This window comes from Caloenas nicobarica, chromosome 11 (genome assembly GCF_036013445.1).
Source record: "Caloenas nicobarica isolate bCalNic1 chromosome 11, bCalNic1.hap1, whole genome shotgun sequence".
In the NCBI taxonomy this organism is placed as follows: Eukaryota; Metazoa; Chordata; class Aves; order Columbiformes; family Columbidae; genus Caloenas; species Caloenas nicobarica.
The window spans coordinates 6,963,543-6,985,346 of record NC_088255.1 but is presented as its reverse complement, the minus strand read 5'-3'; the positions used below and the strand labels follow the sequence as shown (position 1 = coordinate 6,985,346).

At 45.3% G+C, this 21,804-nt stretch overlaps 1 protein-coding gene across 1 annotated transcript in view; it reads left to right on the top strand.

The window, feature by feature from the left end:
* The window catches only part of CACNA2D2 (calcium voltage-gated channel auxiliary subunit alpha2delta 2), a 218,343-nt gene that overhangs the window by 15,517 nt on the left and 181,022 nt on the right, over positions 1-21,804 (top strand). The window contains exon 2 of the mRNA XM_065642425.1: positions 7,713-7,794. Within this exon, the coding sequence (XP_065498497.1) occupies positions 7,713-7,794 (82 nt within the window). The remainder of the gene's footprint in view (positions 1-7,712; positions 7,795-21,804) is intronic.

Below are 21,804 nucleotides of genomic sequence, written 5' to 3'. Positions count from 1 at the left end.
TGCTGGTGTTACAGTCCTGGAGTTGTGTGCTGGTGCTTCTGCCACCGTCACATGGGAGGTCAAAGCACATGAGCGACACACTAGTTCCCATTTGCAGGATGATCCCCATAGCAGCAGGAACAGTTGATCTGGATCTCCAGATGTAAATTCAGTAACTTTATTCCTGTTGTAAGGCAACAAAATTCGGTTTTGCTTATGCAGTTGGTAAGTGGCTTGATTAGACTCTCTGCATGGCAGAGGACTTCTTGCTGGACTTGTTCTGTCTCCCAGTTGAAAACAGCCAACCAGTGTACCATCTCGAGGCGCCCAGTTCTGCTTCAGCTTACAGAAGTATGAGTTGGTGGCCATGTGATGAGATCAGATTTACCCTTTAAGAGTGCGAGGATTAATTCTTGCACATATTCAGTATATTCATGGATCCTCATACGGAGAGCCACCAAATAACTCTTAAAGTCCAAGTATCCATTGCAAGATGGCTGTGTCATTGGGTGAAGTCCTGCAGATGAACTCTGGGCTGATAATGATGGGAGGAACTCGGTGACGGGGTTCATGGGTGGAAGAGCCTTTTGGGAAAGTGCTCCTCTCTGACGTACGGTCTGCAGAAGATACTTTCTGTGGTGGCTTTGCTACTCGTTCTTTTCATTGCTGTGCCAATGAGAGGTGCATGCCCGCGTTTGGTCAGAGTGCAGGGGAGCATTGCGCAGCACTGCCAGGCAAATGTACCAGCTAAAACACTCAGTGACTTCTCCTTCCTCTTTCTGTTGGCAAATCATCCACCAACAGATTGCAGTTTTCCTCAAATCTACTCTTAGGCATTAAATTATTCACTGAAATGTCCTCCGGCTTCCAGCTCCTTTGCATATCAAATACTCCAAATCAGCTTTTTGTAAAGTTTGAAATTCAAGATATTTTGATTGGACACATAGCTCTCAAAGAATAGTTATCATGGTTTTTGTCATACTGGGAGGGCATTTCAAGTGGGGTCCTGCAGGGATCTGCCCTGGACATACTTTTATTCAATAGTTTTATTATTAACTTAGGCAATGGAATGGGAAATTTGCTTATAAAATTTGCAGGCGACACTGAGCTAGGAGGGGTTGGATGCAGTTTGGAAGGCATTATCAGAATTCAAAATGATCTAGTAAAATTGAATGGTGAACTGGATATCAGCAAAATGAAATTCAGTGAAAACAAATGCAAAGTGCTGCACTTAAGATGGAGAAATCACAGGTACAAATACAGAATAAAGAATATATGCCTGGGTAGCAGTGTGGCAGAAAAGATCTTGAGCATTATCATGGATCACAAACTTTTGAATCGATGAAGTGCTGTCATAGCAGAAGGGCACATTTATTCTGCAGTGTACAGTAGTTTCTTGGACAAGACTGGGGAGGTGATGTTTTCTTCCTCATAGAGCACTGGGTTTGGCTTCTGTTGGAGTACCTGATCTCACTTTTTGGCATGAGCCTTTGGAGATGTAGGTAAACTGTAGAGAATCCAGATCATGGCAACAAAAATGATGAAGTGTTTAGAAAACAGTGCAAAAGAGGGAAAGCTGGAAAAAACTGTATTTGGAGTAGAAAAATAAGGACTTGAAGGGCAAAGGACCCAACAGAAAAATGATCGTCCAGTTCTTAGGAGCCTGTCATAAGAATTTTTCAGTGTCTGCTGTAGGTGGGATAAGTGGGAAGAGGTAAGTGAGATTTAGGGTGGATAAGAAGGGAACTTTTTTACCACGTGGTGAAAAATGGAACTGGAAAAAGGTCCTGTGGAGATCTTGAGTTCACCTTCAGCTGAGGATTCAAAGAACAGATTAGTCAATACTTCATGCAGAGGTTTCAGGTGTTTAGATGTCCCAGTGCAACTAATGGTGGAAGAGGAATTCCTGGAGCCCCTGTCATTCCCCCATGTCTGTGAATGACTGAACACCTACTACATATTTGGTTTCTAGGTGGAGTTAGACTTTAAATCGTTAATGCTTCTGTTTTCCAATAGAGATATGGTATTTAAGGAATAATTTTCCTATTGCCCTAAATGTCATTGGTGGCAAGTTTGTGGTTACTGTTGGTTTTCCCACAGGTACCTGCAAGAATATTTGTACTCGAGGGCTGTTTATGAAACACAAATTTTCTATGTAATTGTCAGACTATTTTCCGCCACTTTTTGCCCAGCTGTATCAGGTTGGCGAAACTCCCAAGTCATCCTTTTTATGGTATTGTAATACTTGTTAGGGCATCAAACTGGGATCAGGATGGATCTGGTAGCAGGTTTGGCAGTTGCACTTTTGCACTCTTTTCCCTTTTTTTTTTTTCCTTTTTCAAGACATACCCTGCTGCAGAAAAATATAAAGATAAAGCAGACAAAAGATAGGAGAGGGAAACAGGTGTGGAAAGTTAGTGTTTAGAATGAGGACAACAAAGTAATTTGGTGACAGAACTGAATGTAGAACACACTATGCTACTCTCTTTCCCCTTCATGTTTCTTAAAAATCTTCCTTGGGATATAGTTTTAATAATCATTTGTCCCTTCCTTCCCTACTATAGTAATGTCAAAGATGCTTTCTTATTATAGGGGAGACCAGATGGTAGAGGTGAATAATGTCTTGATAAATATTAAGAAAAGACTAGTCCAGCAGGCAAATTTTTCCCACCTCTCCTGTATATAAACACCTGTGTGCATACTTAAGTTAAAAAGGAGTCATAAAATGACAGTGTGGGAGGCTTGATAATGTCTGAAAGCATGGTCAGTAAGTTGTTTATTTTGAAGGAAACAGGTGCTCTCTGGAAGTTGTACCTTAAGAAAAGAAAATAGGCAACTTGTTTTTCCTTGATGGATAAATATTGGCTCATGTGGGGTTTTACAGCCTAGGTATGTAAGAAATTAAGAAAAGTCAGAAGGGACATGAGCATCCACATACACGCATGCACGTGTGCACACTGACACGCTCTATTATAGTTAAAGGATTAAGCATCTTGAAGGAATAAGCCAATTATAAGAAGTTCCTGCACAGCAAAAATTAGACAACACAGTAATTAATAACCTTATTAAACAGCAATATTTGGGCGGTGAACCAAAGCGTATGAATCAGAGTGAAGCATTCTTGGCTGAACACACTGCATGAAGTGTAGACACTTGTACAGAACACTTTCTGTGTAGAACCCAATAAGCTTTGAGACAGTAGATCTGCTTAGCAAGTAGGTTTTTCCTCTTGTCCTTTCATGTTTGTGTGAAACTTCCTCTTAGTTTTTGGGCCAGGAAGGTAGCAAGAGAAAAGGACTGAGTCTCCTATTATTTTTCATATCCCTGCTTGCAGCCAAACAACCACTAAAAAAAAGAAGTGTCCTCAAGCAGCAAACTAATTTTCTTTCCTCTTCTCCTTTCCCTGTACTTTTGCAAGAAGCTGCTTGCAATGAGGCTTATATGCATTAGCAGTCTGTGTAAGTGCCTTCCCCATCCCAGGCTAGATGTGCAGAGGTGACTGCAGCCTGGGAAGGGTCTGTCCCATGTACCCGGAGCCACCAAGGGGCAGAGGGACCCTGTGCTGAATGGCAGTGGCACGTCTGTGTGGTGCTGGCCACGGGCTTGTGGTGCCCGCCTTGTGCTGGTGTCTCGTCTGCAAATGTTTTCAGCGTCTGTGCAGAAGACCAGACCTCCAGGCTGCTGTCTGTTGCGTGCACCAGTGTGGGAGGATGTGGGCCAAGAACAGCCTGTCTTTCCAGGCAATCCCATTTTCTTCCGAAGGCACGCAGCTGGGGCAGTGGTGTACCCCCACAAACCAATGTAGACAGAAGTCCCAGCCACTGCTTGGGTCACCTGAAGCATGAAATGTGCCCTCGCCTTAAGGACGGGTTGCTGGGAGCAGGGGCAGTGCACAGGTACCCACTGAGCAGGAGTGGGGCAGGCGGGATGCTTTGCCTTCCTGGCCCCGACTGCAACGGCAGTGATGCATCTCCTGATGTGCTGCTCATCACAGTAAATATTTTTGAAGCTCTGCTGCTGTTTTTAAGCCTACTTTATCTCATCTTTAGGAAAAATCAAATATGCAAATGCTGAAATCAATTAGCATTTTTGTAGTTTTCTTTGGAGAGGCAGTGATAAATGGTGTTGTGTTTTCAAAAATCATTTATGTCCCTTGTTAAATGTTGCATGAGAGGCTGTAAAATATACAGGGAAAGGAAAGAAAAGTTGTTGTGTGGTTTTTTTTTCTTTCAATGCAAGAGCTTTTTAGTATATAACATGAATGTGTGTGATCAGGCTTGTGCATACAGTAGTGTAGAGATGTAGGTTGGCAGTCTTGTGGAGACTCCCCAGCAGAACCAGCTGAGGTGATGGTGGGTCCCTGGGGTGTGCTGTACATGTCCCTGCTAAAGAGGGGACGGGATGACAGGGCTGCCTTGCCTGTGGTTTCTGTAGGCACTTGGTAAAGTATGATCCCAAATACTTGAGCTCAAAGTTTTTCTCCTCGCACGCATTAATTCACGCTAGAGGACACTGAAGTGGTGGTCGGTTTAAGGAGGAGACCGCGCACGTGGCTCATAAAGGGGCCCTGGTGCCGTTCTGTGAGCAGCACGACATCCATGCTCGTGGCTTCCCAGGCTGTGCATCAGCTGTTTTCTTTATGCTTTATTTGTAAATGCCATTTCGCAAGAGCAGTAGGGCATTCCAGGCTGCGTGTTTTGAGGAGTTATTGCTCCTCAAGCCCTGTAACGCCACCTGAGGCGTGCAGTAATGGCCCAGGAACGCAGTGACTGTCATGTCTTATTGCTTACGGCTTCCATAGGAGACACGCTTCAGAGAGAAATCTCTATGTTCATAATGGGCTATCAGTTTCTTTACCCTCTTCATCCTTGCTATGGTCATCTTACATAAAATTTGAGGTGCGGTGGCCGTGGGAGAGAAAAGAGGCAGAAGGCCAACTGAGAGAGAATAATGATGTTTGTTTTGTTTGTTTGTGGTTTTCTGTTTGTTTTTTTAAATGGTAGCTTTCAACCCAGCATATGGCAAGTGAGATGAAACCTCCAAATTCCAGGATACGGCTCACTCTGAAGACCTCTGGTCATGGACATTAGCAGGGCTAGAGGGACATAGTAATGGGTCAGATACACACAAGGGCTTTTGCCAGTGGTGTGGGTAACAGATATGCTAGCTGGAAAAAAGAATTTTTACTACTACTGGCAAAAGCTCTCATATAGCCATACTACACCAAAAAAAAGCTGCTTCTACTATTATGTTTTTTAATCTAGAAACTTGGTGTCAGCTGTGCAGAAATCCGCTCCCTCCTTTTTTGATAGTGTAATACCTTGTGGTGGTGGTTGTTTTAATGGCAGTATCTAAAGTATGTACTGCAAGGCTTAGCTGGACTTTCTGGGAAACTGCTGGTCTGTAAGGTTAAAATCCAGGTATCATAAGGCTGCACAATTAAAGGGAATTGCAGTCTTTCTCATCAATGAAAAATCTAGCAGCTTTTCCCTAAAATAGTAGTACTTCTTGGGGTGGAGGCAGGGGGTGGAATAAGTTTATTTTTTTTTTAAACAAATTTGACTAAAATTAAATTTTAAATCCCAGCCCAACTGAGCGCTTAGTGTCTTTTTTGCATATAGCAACAGAGTAATACTGATGCCTCTGTCTTCCTCTATAACTGATCCTCTCTGAAGGCTTGGCCATACGTGACATTTATGCGGATATGAGGAGCTGTTAATGTTGATGGATACAGCTCAAGATTGACAGTGATTTCTCCCTTGCTGTGGGGGTGTGGGTGTTCCTGGAGGGAGCTGACACAGTCGAGTGTCACTGATCTTGCACAGAGCTGGAAGTGAAGGAAAGGTGTCAGCTCCAGAAGTCCTCAGTGGTGTTTCTTGGACCTGTGGCTGAATACGGGCATATAATTGATTATTTTTCGGTTCACCGGACAAACTCTTGGGGGGGAATCAGTTTTGGTGTTTCAAGGCATTTTTTAAATGAATAACTTGTTTAAAAAATAATATTTGGTGAAAATATTTAAGGTGATTTATGGGTAACTTTGGACACCCTGAATAAACCTTTGATAGCGTATAAAATGTTTGACTGAAAAAGCAAAGAAAAAAAAAGTGCAACCCAAACCCATACTCAGCATGGTTTATGGCCCATTATCTTTACACTGGCCATCCCACAAAAGGCTTTGCTTTCCCTCCTTTGGCAGAAAGGTGGGTTTGCAGATGTCGTCACCCATTTCCAGCCAGGCCCCCATGGGAGAAAAGACAGTGTTACCTCTGCAGGAATGTGGGAAATAGTGTAAGTTATGATGTGAAAGATTTGGCGTGCTCAGCTAAAACTTGTTTTCATCCATAGCCTCCATGTTATTAACTGGCATGAATTTTGCCTGTGTGAGTAACGCGTGTCTGTCTACCAGTCCCTCCCTCTGTCGCCCTTCATCCCCCACCCCTCACAGATGATGCTTTAGCTCGTCTCAGGCATCTTTCTGCTTTGATATTTCTGCCCAGCTTTTGGGCCATGCTGTGTAATTCAGAATCTGCCATGGCTTTGCTTCTTAGCGGGGTTTCTTTGCGCCTTGATCTCCAGCAGAGCCTCTGCCATGGTTTTGCATGTGGTGGGGAGCGAGCATGTGCTGCCTAGGGAAGGTCTCTTTGCATGAGGAATTAAATCACTTTGTGAACCTAAGCCGAGTGCTAAACCCCCAAGCTGCTCTGCTCCCCCCGCCATCACTTTGCCATGATGCTGCCTTAACCTTCCACTCCTTGTGCTCCTTTCCTCTGTTCCCTGGTGGGGCATTGGGGGGTGAATGTTGCTGCAGAAAAAGCACCGACAGCAGCGCCAAGTGGTGTAGAGGCTTTTCCAGGTCATGTGGGAGATTTGACATTTGCGTGGCCAGTGGCTGGAGTCAGGAAATCTCATTAAAAGGAGAGTTATCAAGTTCTGTGGATTTAGAAGAAGGGTTTTTTTGTTGTTGTTTTAATTTGATGTTATTGCTGTTAAGCGGAAATTTGCGTGGTTGATTAATGGGTGCTGGAAGGGCTGGCAGTCAGCTCGCTTGCGCTGCAGGGGTGAGGATGGAGATGCCATCGGCATCTCCTGGCCCTTTCTGCTGCCCCGGAGGTGGCTCTGCCCATGGTGGACCTGGCAGAATTGGTACCTGACTCAGGCTGGGCTTAGCTGAATGTGCAGAGCAGCTGGGCCCGTGGGCACTGGATGCCCCATGCTTGGCTCCTGGCTCTGCCCAGGTCCCTCCTGCAGTGCCGCAGTGACAACCCATAGTCGCAGCAGGACGGGCACCTCTGGCCCTGCCATGGCTCTGTTTGCTCTCTGCCACAGAATCCCGCCGAAGCAGTAAGCTGTTTTCTGTATGCCGCAGCACTTCGACCTTGTTAATTGCTCTGGGCTTAAATAATTATTCACTGCAACTGTTTATATAAGAAAGGGGGAAAAAAAAAAGTGCCTTGCAATTTTTGCTGTACCTTTTTTCCCCGCTTTTCTCTCTGTGGCACCTCGTGCCTAAATTTTGAAGCCTTGAAGTTTATAACCTGCCCTAGCTGTAATTCCCAAAGCCACATGTTCTCGGTATTCTGCAGGCACCCAGTGCTGCAGAAAGAGAGCAGTTACCTTGGCTGAGGGCACTAATTTCCTCCCTCTCTCTTCAATTGCTTTGCTTATCTGCAAAGTGTCAGGGCTCTGACTCTGTCTTTCTCTCCCTTTCTCTTTCTCTCCGTCTCTTGCAGTATGCAGTACTGGGCCAGGAGGCTGGAGCAGGAGATTGATGGAGTGATGAGGATATTTGGTGGAGTCCAGCAGCTCCGAGGGGTAAGCTGTCTGTCTTTTACCTGTGCTGCCTGCCTTGGGGCGATGAATGTTCTCATCTGCAGAAATCACCTGTGTGAACACTCCAATAAGTCACCTTCTCACCTCCCTCCATGTGCAGGGTCATGGCTGGCGGTGCTTCTGGTTGTTGGTCAGTTTGATGCATTTATCAAGTGTGTGGGAGTGTGTTTTGTATCTGTCTGTCTCTTGGGCTGCATGTTGCTGCTATCTGAGCATGTACCTGTGGTTTTCTTTCTGTATGACACACTAAATGCATCTTAAATCCAACTAACCTTTCCTCCAGGGACTGAAGGTAGTTTAATTTGTGTTGTAATTTTAAACTTCTGTTGACAAAGCAGGAAATGTTCAAAGGATGATTTCACTAGCTGTTGGAAGCTCTGTGTTTTTAAATATACATTGCAGGTAGAACTGTAATTCTTGTTTGGCTTCTGTTTGCAAGTGCCACAAACCAAAACCCTGATGCTGGTATCTACCTCCTGCTCCCTGGCTGCGCACCAGGGCCCAGGTACGGCGGGCTGCAGATGCCAGACCTCCTCTTCTCCTGGCAGCGAGGCTCTGGGTCAGGCTAGGGCACTTACAGGACTGCTTCGTTGTGATTTATTAGGTTTGTGCATCAAAGAGTCTTTAAGACCCTCCCTATTTCCCCTTCCCAACACTGTTGTACTGATCGGTTGTTTTGAAATTTAATAATTTGAAATTAGGATTACAGTGTTAATCTAAAGAAAATGAGCTTCTCTAGCATGAAAAATTTGCTGCCCCAGAAAGAAAACATGGAGTGTATTTGTGTTTTGTTATGGTAGTGGCATGTTTTTCTCCAATACCAATGATTTATGGGTCTCTTACTGTCTGTCTTACACTAGTAGCTATGATGGCTTCAACAGGACTGTTCATGTTTTATACTGTGGTTGTAACCCATTATCTAAACATGGAAGTGGCACTATTTTCTTCTAAATGCATTTCAAAATTATTTTCACTGAAGGCTTGCAAAACTCTTCATAGTTCACCCATCCATTTGCGTTCATATTTAGAGCTCTAGAATGGTGTATTTGGGCTTTGCTTGCATTCCTTTCAGCTAAACCTCAACTGGATTGGTAAAACCTTCATGTGCAGTATGGAAAACATATACACCACTTTGGTTTTAATAATTTTTTTTGGTTGTGTCTGTGTGTTTATGCATATTGGCAGGACCTTAGAACTGTAGTCAGGGATGCAAGTTTTCCAGGCAATACACGGGTACCACAGCCAGCACGCTCTTTAGCAGAGCACATTTTAAAAAAAAAAAAGACTGCTACTACATATTGTACATGTCCTCTCTTACAATTTATTCTTATTAGCTTTGATTTTGCTCCTTTGCATGTTAAATAGGTATATCATGTAATTTTTTTAATGCTATAATTAAATACAAATTAGACCTCCAATTTGCCAGCACTTGACTCCTATTGGCCAGTCAGTCAATTACAGGTAAGAGAGCTTCCCACTTTCCCACTTTTTCTGTTTAATTCTTTTGACAGAACATAGTGCATCACTTTAATGGATTAATATCAGATAAACTGGCTGCAGAGGGACTGAAGGGTGGTTTTTTTTTTGAAATCTGTTTTGGAACTTTCTTGTGAAGGACATGAGCTGTGCATGACTATTGTATCTGGTGAATGCATAAACTACCTAAAGCCAAGATATGAGCTGCTGAAAATTCCAACATACAGCCACTAAAACACCAGAAAGGACTAGCAGATGCTGTCTGTGGATCCTCAGGTGGGAACTTGGGATGTGGAGTTCAAGTTTGACTCATAACTGCAACATCAAGTGAATGACACTTCACTGGCTTGTGCGAACTAGTGTAGCTTCACTGGTGTGAAATAGCCCAGAGCGCTTCATCCTGCACTCACAGAAAGTCCTCTTACCCACCAGTTGCACACAGGTCCATCTGGGTTGCTGAGTGGAGATGTCTAATGTCATAAAGTGGTAGTGTACCCACTATGAGGCATCAATTAAAAAAATAAATCCATATTCCACTGCAACCACAGTGAGAACTTGGAGGGGGGCAAATAATTATTTATGCTGGGGCTTGGTCCATGCTTCTCTTCTTGTAAAAGGGGCACCTGGGCATGAGTTGGACTTTGTTGCTCACCTCGCTCCATTGTCATGCTGGTTTGCAACCAGGATGCAGGTGCTGGTGCCCAGTACCAGCCCGCAGAGCTGGTGTGTCCTGACGGCGCGTGAGCAGGCGCAGGGGAGAAGGGGGAGCTGAGGAGCAGTGGGAGCTGAAACATCCATGTAGCTGGGAGTGAATCGCACCCCTGGGGTTGCTCAGAAAGGTTTATTGTTAATATAGGTCCACATAGGGCAGGAAGGATCAAGAAAAACAGGGCAAATAGATCCTGATTTTTGCCAAAAGTTGCTGATGCTCTTTGGGAGTGCTCCAGCATCACTGAAGACAAAACTGGCCCGTCTGAACTTGGTGGTTTCTGCCTTGGAGGTGGTGGGTCGCACTGCCAGCTCCTGTGGGTCTGTGAAGCCTGTAAGCGCTGGGGGTGGTACTGTGCCAGAAATGGATCTTCCCTTTCCAGTTTAGGCCTGTCTATCATAGTGACAGACCAGTAAATAATGATAAAAATACCCTCCTCTGAGGTTTGTCAGGTTTACTTATTAATATATTTTTTTTTCTTGGGTTGCTGTGAAAGGATGTGGACCTGTGCTTTGGTTATTGACTGAAATCATATAACTGTTGTGGCATATGAGGCATGAAATTTATTGTCAGAAATATGGTGTCCAGGAGCATAATGGTGCTGAATATTTTATCTTTCTGGAGTGCTGCCCACCCAAGAATTATTTTTATTTTAACTCTTCAGTCATTTCTTAGAATTGGGGTACTAAATGTCAAATGCCCCTGCTTCCCTCCTCTCCTGTGGGCTGGACAGGCAGTCACCTCGTACACTTCCCATGGGAAGATTACCCAAGCTCATACCCTTCAGATGCTGCCTTGCTCAAGTGGAGTGTTTTTCTGTAGCAATTACAGAGAAGGATGAGAAGCTCTGAGATGCAAAGGGCTGTGAGGCACCACCTCACTTCTCTCCTGAAGTCCGGAACCTTGAAAACACTGAGGTGTAAATATCCCCCTCAGTCAGATCAGCTGTGGTGGGGCTACCCATGTGTCTGAACACGGTGGGTTTGGGGCTGCAGGGAGGACTGCAGCCTTGCGGAGTTGATTCTCTGCCCAGTGAAGTCAGTGTTCAGCCCTCAGGGTGCCTGTGCTGCAGCATCGTGCTGGCTGCCCGTTTGCTCCAGGCGTGACTCAAATCCCAGCACTCAGAGATTAGGGCATGTTGCTTTTCCTCGCTGTCCTTGTCTCCCTCGTGGCTCACCAGAGATAATTGAGAGCACAAATCATCGCTAATTTAACTATGACTGGCACAATGATATGTGGAACCCTGAAATGCTAGTTGAATAGGTTGAAATTCTTCAAATAATTATTTCTAGAACAATGGCTATTGCACTAAGAATCCAAGTCCTTGACTTCTAGTGACTTTCTTTGTGGCTACAGTGGATTCTTCATCACTTTGCAGGACAAGAAAATGTTTGATTTCGACATTTCCTGCTACACTGCACTAAATTTCTGGGTTTTTTTCCAGTTGTTTCCAGTGTTTTGGCACAATAACAGTTGTTGACTTTAGCCAAAAGTGGACGAATTTGTTGTGTTTCCAGCCTAGATGGTTTCTTCATGTTGAAAAACCTGCTCCAGGGTAGACTCTGTGGCCGAGAGGGATTTCCCATGCTGGTGTAGCCCTGTCCCAACCTACCGCGTCCTGCCGTGCCGGCGCTGGCGGCAGGACCCACGGCAGCAGAGCTGTGTGTGCCACTGGGTTTTGTGCCTCGCCAAGCAGCTCCCCTGGGTGGTGCGTTAAACCCTCCTGGCCGCAGAGCAAGGCTGAGGTTGTAAGTGTCCTCTGGCTTGTTGTCTAACTTGTGTTTGATCCTGTGTCTCCTGAGGTGAGCAGCTAGCTGGTCTGACCATCTCCTCCTCTTCTAGTACCTTTTGTCTGTGGCTGCCTGTTTATGGGCTTGTTTATTTGCTGAAAATTACTGAGGAAACCAAAGCTTTCAGAATGAGATGGGGGGGGGGGGGAAACTAAGCAAAAAAACCCCTAACCCTTTTCTGCGCTGTCTGCCTTTCTGCTCTTCTCTCAGGCTGTTTTTCCTGAGGACTGCTTCAGCAGCAGGGATGAGCGCTCGTCTAAGACATTACAAGCAGCGATGCAGCCTTGCCCTGTTCGGTGGACAGGCTTTAGCAGGGGCAGGGGGAGCGGCAGAGCTGGACCTGTGTCGCTCTGCTCTCTTCTCCATGGTTTGGGTGAACAGAGCTTCAAGTCTAGCAAGCTGGTTTTGTTCCCTCCTCTCCTTTCCTCTGGGCTATTGAGGGAAGTCAGGAGATAACGTCTGGATCTGCCTCACCAGCGTGTGACTGGAAGGTATAAATTCTGCTGGCCTTGCTGAGGAAACACCCAGCCCATAAAGGTCCAGATGGCCCCAAAGCAGAGCTCAGGCTGGGATGCGGGGAGCAGCCAGCTGGTGGTGCTGGGTGGGCAGCGAGCCCCTGCGAGAGCCGTGCCTGCTCCGCAGCCACGCGACTGCACCGGGGGAGCATCAGCCCAGGGAGAGGGAGCCCTTTGGGGCACAGCCTGCTGCGCACAAGGCTGTGAATGTGGCAGAGCAGAAGTGGCTGGACTTGGTCCTTGTAATCAACATCTTATTTTACCTCAGTGGATTTTTCATTTCTCTGTCTTATTTTTGCTTGTTAATTTCTGCTGTTTTCTCAGCGTTGTTTTGCCAGTTTGGCATCTCTGCCTGGCAGAAGTGCTGCTGTTCATTCATCTGGTCTTCTGTGAAAGCAAACGACAAATCCTGCTGGCCAGGGTTTGGGGCAGAGTGACCAGGGTCTGTGCAGGTGTCCCCACCTTTGTCTGCCTCGTAGCATCACCTGCAGCCTGACTGACCCTTCTGCTCGGTGCTGCATCTCTGATACATCACCTCTTCTTTCAAAGCATGGCCATCCTTGACATGAGGCAACCACAGGTGAGGAACTGTGGTTGAGCTGTGCACAAGCAAGAAGTTGGATTAAAGAAAAATAGTATATTAGCAGAGTTTTGGCTTGGATCTGAAGAGCTGAAGTGGCATCCACCGTGTATATGACTGCACTCACTGGCACTCCTGTGATGGGGCCTTTGCAGTACTGAGTATTTCATGTGGCTGTGTGCGTGCATCCCTTACAAGACTGCTGGTACAGAGCTAGAGAGTCTCTTTAATGCCAGCACTAGGAGGTAGGACATGCTCTTATCAAAGGAGCTGCCAAGGTTTGCTGTTCAACTTTTTTGATCTTGGGTAACTACTGGCATAATAGTAACATAGCCTATATCTTCCAAGTTGCTGTGGTATTACATGATGTTTAATTTGCTCTTTTGTTTTCTCTGAGTATAGAAGCACCTGCTTATTCAGCAGGGCTGGAGAATTTGGAAAGTATTATGGGATTTTAAATGAATGATGCTAGAGAATCAGAGCCCCCCACAAACACATTGCTCTGCATGCAGTCTGAGGAGCCTGTCCTCTTGCAAAGGGCTCTGTCAGATGGACCGGTCATTTACAGGAGGACAGTGATGTGGTCCTTAAATGTGGCGGAGCTGGCAATAAGAAGCTAATCTTCTGATATGAATCCAGTGCTATAAGCTACAGTTTGGACTTCAAAACACTGTAGCAAAGTGCATCTGGCCTTTTCTGAGGAGTCAGCCCCAGCCTCTGGAGTGGGAGACGAGTGATGCCCAGTGACTGCGCTCAACAGAGGCAAGAGAAGGAATGTGAGCCCAAAGCCTGGGCAGCACACACAGCCAGCTGCTTCTGCTACAGCAGCGCTGAATGTGCCTTCTTCCAAATGCTGCGAGGGAGAAAGGACCTAATGGAGTTTTCCAACAGCTAGTACCCATCTGGAGGCTGACCGAGAGTGTGGACTCTGTACCCCACTGAAATGATGCCTGGCTCCATGCCCCTGGTTCCCCAGCTCAGGCATTATCTGATCCTTGCAATTCCTCCCCCTCCCCTGCCAGCGTGCACACAGCTTGCTTCTGCACGCCATCGCTCTGCCCTCCCCTGCTCCTCATGTTTGATAAGAGGAAGTGTGCGATGCCAGATAAACACATTCCTCTTCCAAACTGCTTGGGTTTATTTTAATCCGCCTGGGCCGTTCAGCAGCCTCAGCGCTCTGCTCAGCACTGAGTGCAAAGCCAATAATATATTATCAAGGAGGAGCATTTAAATGTCCTCAGCCTCGCAGCAGCTTGGTTGGAGACGGGAGATCCTCTGCCACTCTTCGCTTGGGCCAGTGTCTGCCAGCGTTAGACCCTTATACCCATCGTCTCACTTCTCACTCTTTCTCGCTACTAGAACCATATTGTATCCGTACTGGGAGATGTCAGAGAAACATATGCTCCAGCTTTTCGTACATTTGCATAATTAGAGTAATGTGTATGAATAATTTATAGCTGTATGTGGCTGCTCAGTGTGTGACGTTAGCACCCCTTGCTAAATCCCTTCCAGTGGGTGGTGCAGATCTTGCACCAGAGCCATTGTGCTGCTGCAGTGTGCAGCCTGTCCGCAGATGCAGGAGCCCAGCTTTGAGATATCGGGGTGCACACATATATGTGTGTGTGTATATATTTATCTGTCTGTACCTTTTTTTTTTTTAATGAAGAAAGATGGGCTTTCACAGTTGTAGGGGAAGAGCAGGCTAGATGTCTCAGAGGCTGAAATGCCTTAGATTCTTAGGCTCAAAACTTGCTCTGTTTATGCAGAAGCTGTGAATTAAAATGTTCTGCAATGTTTGGAAGCTGAGGCAAGGATTTTTCCAGCAGGACTCAGGTGTGACTGGTTTGTTAGTTTGTGTGCCAGGTTTATGGGGTTCTTTGAAATGACTTTTTCAGATCATAAAACTTAGCAGCTTGTAGGGGAGAGGGATGAACTTGGCCGTACTGTGTCATAGAGCCTGATCTCAATCAGTCAGTCAATAAACACTAGCAAAGTATTGTCTATGCACTGGCTCACTATTTACCAGCTCTTTGGTGTGCAAGTTCTCATACTGAAAATCCCAATGTTCCAGGTAGGTTTTCTAAAGGAGTGGTCAAATTCTGGTATTTATGTTCCAGTTAATTTTATCTTAAACTATATTTGGTTCTTTCCAAATGTTTGAGCGCCTTGGCTGGAAATCGCTATGTAAACTGGAATGAAGTGCAGGCGTGCACACCGACTAGCTCATTAGTGTTATCCACTGGGAAACTGAGGCAGGTGGTAACAAACATGTGGTGCAGCCTGGGCTGTCCTGCATCGTGTGCATAGCCAGCCTGTTCTCAGAGGGATGTGTGTTTAGAAGGGTCGGAGCCATAGTAATAGTCCTTCAAGCCCTTGCTTTGAACCTTTTCGCTTTACAGAATTACTTTGTATAGATAATACACTTGCAGCTTAGGTGGTGAGTTGGCAGAGTCAGAGGCAATTGCTGTTGAGTTTTATGGAGTAATTTCTGATTTGTATTCCTGTAAGTGACAAGCTAAATGAGCCCAGCATTCCACAGTTCAGGTGCAGGCATCTCCTGAGTGTGCTGCTCTGCACTTCATGTCCAAGAACATAGCTGCTGTACCAAACCAGTCAACAACCATCTTTGTAAGATCCTCATGAATATTCAGTGAAACTCTTATAGTTGATGGTGTTACCTTTACACAGCCATGTGAGCCCATGTGAATGATGAGTCCTTGGTTGATGTTTCTGGAAACTGCCCTCAGCCAGGTTGTCCTACCCCTGACCAAAGCAGCCTGCAGGTCTCCACGTCCATTCCAGACTCAATCGTTCCCTTCCGACTGCATTTAAAAACAAAGCAAGGCAAAATCCAAACCAATATCCAAACCAATCCTGCCAGAATGCGGGATGAATAACTATGTGGAGATCGTTAAAGTTTGCCTCCTTAAAAACATACATAGATTATTCTTTAATGGAAAGTTAACTGTTTTATTATTCTCTCCAGATGGTTCTTTTCCTTTACATTCACAGGGGAATTGATATAGCCTGGGATTCAGTCTCCTGTGAGCAGAGCTGATAACCAAAAATGCAATGCTATTGCTGATCAAGATACAAAAGAGTAGAAAATAGGTATATATGTATTCCATCATAGTTTCAGGTTTTAAATGTTATTTATAGGCTGTAAGTGCCCCCTCAACTTGAAATGCTGCAGACTGTGGAGTTTGCATTTCTCTTCCTGGTAGGTTTGTCAAGCAAATACTTGGTATTGGATGCTGCCAAATCCTGGATTTCATGTGGCTGATCAATTGCTTCCAAATCCTAGACTGTGGAGGAGCCCGCAACTGTCAGTGCTGAAATATGCAGCTGTACTCAAAGGTTTAAAGAAGGAAGCTGTTCTTGGATAGTCTGGGTTACTGTACAGAGGATGCAATAAGATGTGTCGCATCTCCTTTGTTCTGTATGTAGAAATGCAGGAGGGCTTGGGAAGGTGGGGAGAATGCAGAGGAGGGAACTTCTCAAGGGCACACTTGTGGTTTTTATGCTCTAGTGTGGCTTCAACCTGGTGGATTGCAGCTGTGAGCTTGCATGTTAAGCGAGCGTATTTATCGCTTCTCATTACAACAGATCACCTTTGACATACAATGTGAATAACTTGAATGGGCCCCTGATTTCAAACACCCAGTCATGCTGACCTGTTGGTCTGCAGTGATTCAGCTGGGTTTATGGGTATTTATTTCCTTTTAATTATTTAGAGTTAAAATATTATTGTAAGGGAGGGAGAGAGAGTGGAGTCTGATATTAGATCAGCTTTGTCTTCCTTATTGAAGTCCAGGTGATGTGCTTATATTGGTGAGCTTTGCTCGAAGACTGAGGACCTGTGCTATGATTAAAGCTGTTCTTTGGCCTTGCTTCATGGAAAGAGACGTCTCTGCTTTCAGGAGGAAGAGTCTCCCAAGAGGCCACAGGTTTTGGTAACCTTCAGGGTTCTGTAGCTTTCCAACACTTGTATCTTTTGCAGCCAACTTTGATGCTGCATACAATGAGCTTGTAAAAAAACCCCACTCTTTTGTGTCTTAGGGATAAGCCAGTCCCTCTCATAGTTTGTGAGGTTGTATCCAAAGCAGAGGGAATGGAGGGAGAGAGGAAGATGAACAGGCTAAGGAGGAAATGTAGCAGGAAGGTGATGCTAATGGTTATGGATTCTCCTCTCCCTTCTGTTGCTTTCAGGCGGATCAGTGTCAACTAATGTAATTGGAGAATCTCGTCTTTGTTTGGATATATTTTGGAGGATTTCTGTTTCATTTTGGGGGATTTATATTTGTGTCTGGTCCTTGTGATTCAGTTATTCACTGGGCTTCAGATTTTATTGACTCTTTTCCCTTTTCTAACTGACCTTTCTCACCTGTGAGCATCCAAGACAGATTTAGTATGTGTCTGTTCAGCACCTACCATAACCAGTAGTGTCATGCTTTTTGGACACTGACCATGGTATAAATATTAAATAGTAAGTAAGAGCACTGTGAAAAATCCTGTCTGAATGAAACACGAGATTTGCCTGTGGGAAGAGAGGCTATGAATGAGAGGCACAGCTATTTCTATTGGGGCAATTCCCTAAATGTCTGGGCAATGTGTCTTGGACTAGTAGCAGGATGTAGATGTTTGTGTGTCAGAGTTGGCTCTAGGGATTGTTTAAGCAGTAGTGTTAGGGATCATCTGTTGGATGCCCAAGCGAAGCCTTTGCTTGTAGCTAGGAGGCAGAGAGCAGATTTTCAGTTCCCTGCTGTGGCTGTAAGGCCAGGTAAATAGAGAAAGAGGAGACAGCAGGAGGTTTATGTGACTTGAGGAGCAAAGAAGATTGTAATGGTAAATGTTGGATTACTTTTAAAAACAAGTAGGTCATTGAAGATACCATGGTTGGTGAACACAAAAAAGAAAGACAGGCAGATTTATTCCTTGTTCTGCTAAAGATTTGTTACACTGTAAAGCTCAATTCACTGCTCAGCATGCTGTCATTTTTGATTGTGGAAGTTCTTTCTATTTTTGTCAGTGGTCCGGCAAGGATGATACTGGACCTGAGATTAGGGACCTGGGATCTTCGAAGGTGCCTTGGTTCCCAGTTCCCCTTGGCACTGTGAGTGGGCTGGGCCTCACCATAGTGCTTGTTAGGAACATCAGCTGTTGTTTCCATTCCTTGCTCTAGCGGGGATTTGCATGTGACCCTATGGTGCTCAAGACAAAACATTTAAAATTCAAACTGTCTGTCTTCTGCCCTTTTTTTGCGGAGTGCTAGCATGCAAGAAAAACATTCTTCTCCATACCTGCCTTTTGTAGAAGGGAAAGGATGGCTACTTTACATCCAGTGATAATTATTTGATATGTGGTATCTACATAGAGTATTCATAGCATCTATGTGGTGTATGTCTGATTTGGAGTATAAGTGATAGTTCCAATGTATTCTTAAACTCTCAGCGTCTTGGTGTTCGTTGAAAAATAAATCATAGCATGATAATACAGTTCTTACATCTAGTGCATTTCATGGCTGATTATTAAAATTACTTGCAAACAAGTTTGCTCTCACATCTCCGTACAGAATAGAAGGAAAACATCACAGTCCACTGTAAGTAGGTAAATAGAGGCTTGGGTGAAGAAATCCTTACTCTGCACTGTGAGTCCAGTGGAGGGCTGGGGAGGGAACCTGTGAATCCCCACTGCAAGGCTTATCTTCCAAATGTCATCTTCATAAACAACTGTTCAGTTTGTCACTTCTACTTCATTACTACACTTATTCACACTGAGCAACGGATCCTAGGAAATACCAGTGAGAGAAACAAACTTTTAGCTTTGAATTCTCCCTTAGGAAACTTATTTCTGGCACGTTTCACAAGCAGCAGCATCTTGTTTATATTCATTGGGTTTATAATGCGGTATTTGCTCTTTGGCTCTCCCCTCAGCTCCCTCCCGTGAGCAGGTGATGTGCCTCTGTCCTTGCCTTGCCTCTGCTGTCGGTGAGTGCGAGTTTGGAGGAGCTCGAGCAGCAGCCGGTTGCTGGCTTTCCCTCCGCCTTAGATGCGTGCTAGCTCTCAGACAACGTTCTGAGGTGCCTGAAGCATTCTGTGGAAGAAAATTAATTGGTTTTGACAAACCACAGCAGTCCCTTGGGTGCTTGGGAGTGCAACATTTATTGAAACCAGACAGGAAATCAAAATGCTCTGATGTTCATTCACCTCCACTGTAGCTGTACCAAAAAAAAAATCCTTAACCTTCCTCTGGATTTTTTACTCTGACATTTGGATTGCCCACTAACTTTCTAATAAAACCTCCTTTTTCTTTTAAAAGTGAGTTTAGTGGTCATGAAAGATGCCCGCATGACAGCCCAGGGAGTAGATGGTGTCTGTTTACCCACAGAGCAATTGCAGCATCAGGGCAAACATACTTGCCGTTATATTTCCACCTTGACCTGCAGCGTCCCAAAGGACAGCAGGGAGCTGCAGTTTTTCGGCACTTCTAGACTCGGCCTCTCTGCTTATACAACTCAATAAGGAATCAGGCTTCTCCTGCTATTGCAAAACAGTATTCAGGAAGGATATTTCATCACAGCTGTAGATAAAACAAATTCAATGCAAACTTCAAACTGAAAGCACTCTGCTAGCAGAAAGCATCTCCTAGCCCTACTCTTCCAGGAGTCTGGCCTGTCTTCCTAACATATTGGTTACAATATGATTCATTTCCAAAACATATGCTGATATCTAGTGCAAGTTACAACAATTCTAGCTGTCAGAAGATGATACCTATATATGTGGAAGGTGTGTTAAGGTGCACAGCCCTGGCTGTGACTGTGCCTGCAGCGATGGGGATGCCCGTCAGTTGGACACTGGCCTGAGGTCACTGGTCTGCTCCTCACAGACTTGCTGATATGACTCATTAACTTACCACCACATTTGAATTCCTGCTGGTTCACCTTTAAAAAAAAAAATAACCAGCAATGTTTTTCATATGACTCTGAAGGCAAAACTAGGAAATGAGCGTAGCAGTTTTTAAACAAAAGCTAGTTACTGCCCAGGTACAGCCACAAAATAGGACTGGTTTTGGTTTTACACGGCGTGTCCCCCTTTCATGCCTGTGGCATGTGATTTCTGATAGGACTGTGGAATATTTTTGGAGGTATTTTGCTGCCTGTGAATATCCACACGAATGATGTTAGTATGGGAAACCATGAGCTTTTAGCCTGTAGGATTAGAGTTATTGCGGGTCCTAGCCTCACAGACGGGAAAGAGTACTGGAGCCACAGGAAAGGATTGGGGTAAGGGTTCACAGAGAAATGGTGGAATGGAGTTACTCAGCCTTATTGCAGCAGATTTTGGAGGCTTTAGCATGTGTTTTGGTTTTTCCCTGTTGTCTGTCACCACAAGATTTATATGGGTGTAGCAGGGATGAGCACTCTGAATTCCACAAACAAGTATTTGGGGGGAGCTGTGTGTTAGGCAGAAGGTCCTGAGATCCTTGTGTGTGTTCTTGGTAGCTGTGAGTGCCAAATGGAGGTGGAACACCAGGCTGAGAAACCAGCCATGCCCCAAGACTGGTTAGAAACCCTGCTGGTGGATTGAGGGTCCTGCCCATTGCTGGGGTGACAGACGTGGGGAAGCCATGGGGACAGAGGAAGCATTTGCTTCTACAGTCTTGCTGTGAATTGGTTCTTTATGCTTATTGCACCCAGAGACGGAGCAGGGATGTGTGGTGTCTGCAAAAGGGACAGATGGGGACACCAGCCTCAGCAGGGCCTTGAGACAGAGCAGGAACGTGACTGCGGCAGCAAGCGGAGGAGCGGGGATGGCTTCTTGCTCTGCGTCATGGTGAGACGGTGAGAACTCCTTAAGCAATTAATTAGTGCAGCTGGGAAGCTGAGCTCAGTGCTAAAGGTGATCTGTAGTTTTACCAACAGATATGCACACAGGCTTTATTTTTCTGGCTTGGGGATCTAGCTGGGGGCTTGTCTTGGTGGTTGTTCATTATTAGCTTTTAGAAGCATTGCAGTATCTTGTAGAACAGCTTGTAGAAGCATTGCCTTAAAAGCTCAGTAATGTGGGAGGCCACAGAGGGGGTCATCAGAGATCCTAAATGCAGCTTGGGCAGGTATGGGTACTGCAGGAGAAACGCTCGTGTATGTGGGCCATGGCAGAGTGGTGCTTCATGCTGTTGGACCGCACCGTCCCACCCCTCTGATGTGAGGTCACTTGGAGGAGATAGATGGGCACCAGCACTTGGGACCAGGGTCAGGGTGTGGATGTTCATATGGACAGGGGTGTTCAGAGGTTTGCACTAGAAATGACTGTGACCTGAATGCTGGCAGAAGCACGGAGTGACAGCATTGCTCTCTGGAATTACTGCTTGGGTTTCTTCTTTACCTTTTTCCTCTTCTAATGATTCTGCTTTCTGGAATAACAATTATCTACTTTGGATATCAATGTCTATAGGAAACTGGCTCTAGCTAAAATTCTAAATTAACTGCTTTAAAGCTTATGTCCCAGATGTCAGTCGTGATGGATACTGTTGAGTAGTTTCTAGCTAGAAAAGACTTTGAGCAGTGTCATTTTTCATGAGAGAACTTCCCATATGCTTCTCCAAGAGCCTTTTCTGGGCAATTAAGTGACATGCTGTATGGAGAGATAACATGGATTCAGAGAGCCTTTGCATTTCATCTTCTGTGACATATCGTACACACAATGAAAGTGGTCACTGTGGGTTTGGCCCTTGGTCTCAGTTACCTCTACAGGAGCAGGGTTTGCCACTCCAGCTATCACACAGAACCAACAGGACTCCTGCAGTGTTTCTTGTATCGGCATGACACACCGTGAAGTGGGGATGTGCGAGGATCTCTGGCAGGGGGATCTCATCCTAAGGACAAGGGAGCTCATGGGAGGGCAGAGCACTCAGCCTTGTAGG